General features: G+C 47.8%; 1 protein-coding gene across 1 annotated transcript; it reads left to right on the top strand.

The window, feature by feature from the left end:
* The first annotated feature begins 3,420 nt into the window (after positions 1 to 3,420).
* Positions 3,421 to 4,203, top strand: LOC125224482 (uncharacterized). Its single transcript, XM_048127886.2, has one exon. The coding sequence runs from the start codon at positions 3,526 to 3,528 to the stop codon at positions 3,961 to 3,963; it is 438 nt and encodes a 145-aa protein (XP_047983843.1). The 5' UTR covers positions 3,421 to 3,525; the 3' UTR covers positions 3,964 to 4,203.
* Positions 4,204 to 4,580: the final 377 nt, after the last annotated feature.

Genomic DNA, 4,580 nt, shown 5'->3' on the forward strand with positions numbered 1-4,580 from the left:
CGGCTCCGGCGATCACCTCTCCGGCAATCGCGGTTGAAACCACGATTGGTTCAACTCCGACTCATTCTCTAGTCCAGAAATGCAATTTGCGGCCCATCCTCAAACCTAAGGTTCGCAAGTTGCGGGTGGCTACCGCCCTTACCCGGTGGACGACCAAAATGCCTCCGGGTTCGGGTGGGCACGCGAACCCGAATCGGGAGGGAGCGGCAGCTGTACTCCTACTCCTACTTCTATTCCTACTCCTACTCCTCCTACTCGTGGCACCCGCACCCCGTACACTGCGGGTAGATGATAGCGATGTTCAAAGCCTACTTGGCAGTCTCCGAAGATCCGGACGTTGGCACGAACCAAACATATTGGTGGCGCATCACTCGTCTTTACAATGAAATCCGGTAGGAGGGAACCATCTATCGCAATGATAGTATGGTGCGCAATTGCATCTCCAGAGTCAATGAGGCAATCGGTAAGTTCCGGGGGTACTCCCAACAGGAAGAGCGGGCGGCGGGGAGCGGCAAGAGCGAGCTCGGCATCATCAGTGCCGCCTTAGCAACCTACCAAAGCTTGGAGTTGAAAGCTTTCAAGTACCTCGCTTGTTGGCAGGAGGGGCGCCTTCATCCGAAGTATAAGGGCGGCGCAGTAGCATCCTCCTCCAGCTCCTCTAGCAAACGGTCGAGGTCGGTAGCCCTATCCGACGGCGCCTCCGATGATGTGGCTACCCAACTTGCCGGAACTAACTTGGGTAGCCCCGACGCTGGCCCGAGCAGTTCCCACCAGCCGCAAGGAAGGAAGAAGGCGACGGCCACCCGCCGTCGCGCCCCGACTCCATCCGCCCCCGCCCCCGCCCCCGCTCCCGCTCCCGCTCCCGCTCTCGCTCTCGGTCCCTTTATGCCTCCTCCATCCCCGAACAACTCGTTGTTGGCCCTCTTGGGTCAACTCTATATGAACGATACGTCTAAGATGACTCTCGAGCAACTTGCAACACATGTGGGAATGATCCGGGGTCTCAAGAGAACATTGAAGATAGAGGACTAGTCTTCCACGAGGGTATTGTTTAGTCTTTAATCATGTAATTTTTAATTTGTAGGATTTTAATTACGTATTTTTTTATTTTCTAGGATTTTAATTATATATTTTTATTTTTTAGGATTTTAATTATGTAATTTTTATTTTTTGATGTAGTTTTATAGTGTAGAAATGTTTTTAGTAATTGAAGTATTTAAATTGAATAATAGAATGGTGGGACCCTTGAGCTTGTCCTTGCGGAAGAGCACGGATGTGGGTGTTGTGCTCTTAGCTAATAGCAAGGAGTAAATATGGATTCGGGCCCACTTCTGTGCTCTTAACTAAGAGCATCCACAATAGAAATCGGCCAGCCATAGGCCAACCACTCTCTCTCCCTGCCACGTCAGCAGCACTAAAAATCCACCTGCCACATCAGATTTAGGCCAGCCATAGGCCAGCCGCAATAAAAATAATTCAAAAACAACTACATTTACGGAATTAAATTTACGATTAAATTGCGGAATTAAATTTACGAGACATATACGGGAAAATTCATTAATTGCATTAACAAAAATTACATTCATTTAAAAAAATAGATTACATAATAAAGGAAAAAAACTATCGTCGTGCAGTCTTCCGTGCCCACAACTCTTCAATTATATCCTTTTGGAGTTGAATATGAGCATCCACTTGGCGCATGTTGGCAAATTCCTTGATGCGGTCGACTTCATCGAGAGGTACCCCACGCCGTACGCTAGGGGTGGCCATTCCGTGGCTTGGACCGGCTTCATCGTCATTGGCCCAACTAGTCAGTTGTACGCCTTCGTCTTCGACGATCATGTTGTGCATGATAATGCAGGCGTACATTATTTGGGAAACGCATTTGACATCCCACAAACGCGATGGACCCTTAATTGCCGCCCATCGAGACTGGAGCACACCAAATGCGCGCTCCACGTCCTTGCACGCGGACTCCTGTCGTTCCGCAAAGTAGGCCTTCATTTCATCACTTGCGTGCTTGATCGTCTTCACAAAGACAGGCCACCTAGGGTATATCCCATCCGCCAAGTAGTAGCCCATATCATGCCGGTTGCCGTTGGCCACAAATGAGACGGCTGGATCGATGCCCTGACACTTCTCGTTGAAGAGGGGCGACGAGTTGAGGACGTTGAGGTCGTTGTTCGACCCGGCTACCCCAAAATACGCATGCCAGATCCACAGCCGGTAATCAGCTACGGCCTCGAGGATCATAGTGGGATTCTTTCCCTTGTAGCCGGTCGTGTAGGCCCCCTTTCAGGCAGTCGGACAGTTCTTCCACTCCCAATGTATAGAATCTATGCTTCCTAACATCCCGGGGACCCATGTTGCTCCCCGTGCATCTGCATCAAAATTCTGACAATCTTGGGGAGTAGGGCTTCGAAGGTACTGCTCACCGAAAATGTTTATCACGCCCTGACAGAAATACTTCAGACATTGCAGAGAAGTCGTCTCACCGATGTGGAGGTACTCATCCCACATGTCTGCCGCGCCTCCGTAGGCCAACTGTCTGATTGCCGCCATGCACTTTTGGATAGGGGTGTGGCCGGGTCTGCCAGTCGCATCGTGCCTGAAGCGGAAATAAAGATATCGACGCTTCAAAGCGTCAACGATACGCATAAACAACTCCCTGCGCATTCTAAAATGCCGCCTGAACATGGTTGCTGGAAACCGCGGGTCCGGAGCGAAGTAGTCGTCATATAGCCGCTGATGTGCAGCTACGTGATCCCGATCAATCACTGCTCGGCGGTGGACAACAGGTGGAGGGCGAGGTACCGCCTGCTGTTCTACCCTTCGCATGTACTGCTCCATCTCGCGGTTCATGTAGGCCTCCATAGCCTCGTTCATCTGCCGTTCGTACTCCTCAGCATCCCCACCACTACCACCACTACCACCACCGCTACCACCCGCGTCACTCATCCCTCGATGATGCTCTTGTACAAAAAGTTAGAGAGAGAGAAAACTCGTTAAAACAAGCGGTGCAAATGAAAATGAAACTAAAATTGCGTATATATAGGTTTTCAAAAACGAAAATAGGCGCTGGCCGATCGGCACGCCACAATGGCGGCCAGCGCATCGGCCAGCGAATCGGCCCCTGAATCTTTTAGCCCACGCCGATTTTCTGGCCGATTCGCCGCTGGCTGGTTGCAATGGTTCGGCTAACCGATCGGCTAGCGCCGCGAATCGGCTAGCCGGCACTGTGGATGCTCTAAGAGCACGAATGAGAATGCTCTTACCTTTGTTGAACGAAAAAATATCGAGAAAGAAATTAATAACCGGAATCATCATTTCAAGCTGGTTACAGGCTGGCACCTCTCTAACTTAACTCCACCACCCTCTTCAATAAACCCTGAAGAATCCTTTTTTCTCCATTTTTTGCTGACGTGTCTCTTCCTCCACTATCCCACACCACACTTGACACTACCCCTCCTTTATATATTCCAATTTCAACGCAATCAAACAGGATTACATTCTAGAGAGAGAAATATGGGCATATGCAGCTCCTGTGAATCCACATCCGTGGCTACGGCCAAGCTGATACTCGGCGACGGGAGATTACAGGAATACCCCTATCCTGTTAAGGTCTCCTACGTATTGCAGAAGAATCCCGCCTTTTTCATCTGCAATTCCGACGATATGGATTTCGACGACGTCGTATCGGCGGTCAGCGACGACGATGAGCTGCAGCCTGGCCAGATCTACTTCGCGCTGCCTCTCAGTCAGCTCAGCCGCCGCCTTCAGGCGGAGGAGATGGCCGCATTGGCCGTCAAGGCAAGTTCGGCTCTCAGCAAGAGTATTCTGGTGTTTCCAGGTGAGAATGATCTGAGGCAGTCGGTGAAGGATGGTAGATCTGGGGGGAGGAGATCCGGCGGCGGCGGACGGAGAGGGAAGGTCACGGCGAGGCTCAGTGCGATACCTGAGTAGGGGTATTTTAGGAATACGAAATGTCTCACAGTGTAAATATTGTGCGTAATGATTAGTCGGGGTAACTTTTTTTGTTTCGTTTTTAACTAAATTTTGCGTTGAGAAAAGTTGCAGGAATTAAGTAGAAACTTCATATCGGAATTTAGCATTCTCTTTTTCTTTTCGAATTAATTGCGCAATAACTTTGCCAAACCCAACTTTGATAATGAAATCCTTTGATGTTGATACCCTCTTATTCTATATCAACCTCTTGATGATATTATACTCCGTCCATCCTGTTAAATAAAAGTTTTTTTTTCGTCACATAATTTTGTTTTGTACTATAGTAGTATGAGTGAACTAGTAACAGATAAAGTAACTTACATGAAAAAATAGAAATAAAATTTATATTTATATTTTAAAACAAATTTTAATTTTAATGAAATAATTAAAAAAAGAAAATATTTTACTTTAATGTGACAAAGAGATTTTTTTTATATGGTTGTGGAAGTTTGTGCATTTTACACATATAAGGCATGTTAGAAAATCTTTATTCTTATTCTATACTCCCTCCTCCGCGATTATGAGTCTCAGTCACTTTTGCGCATCCGGTTTATAAAAATAATAAAAAATAGTTA

The sequence above is a fragment of the Salvia hispanica genome, chromosome 1 (genome assembly GCF_029641045.1).
Source record: "Salvia hispanica isolate PSC_SH4W2 chromosome 1, Shi_PSC_v1, whole genome shotgun sequence".
NCBI lineage: Eukaryota > Viridiplantae > Streptophyta > Magnoliopsida > Lamiales > Lamiaceae > Salvia > Salvia hispanica.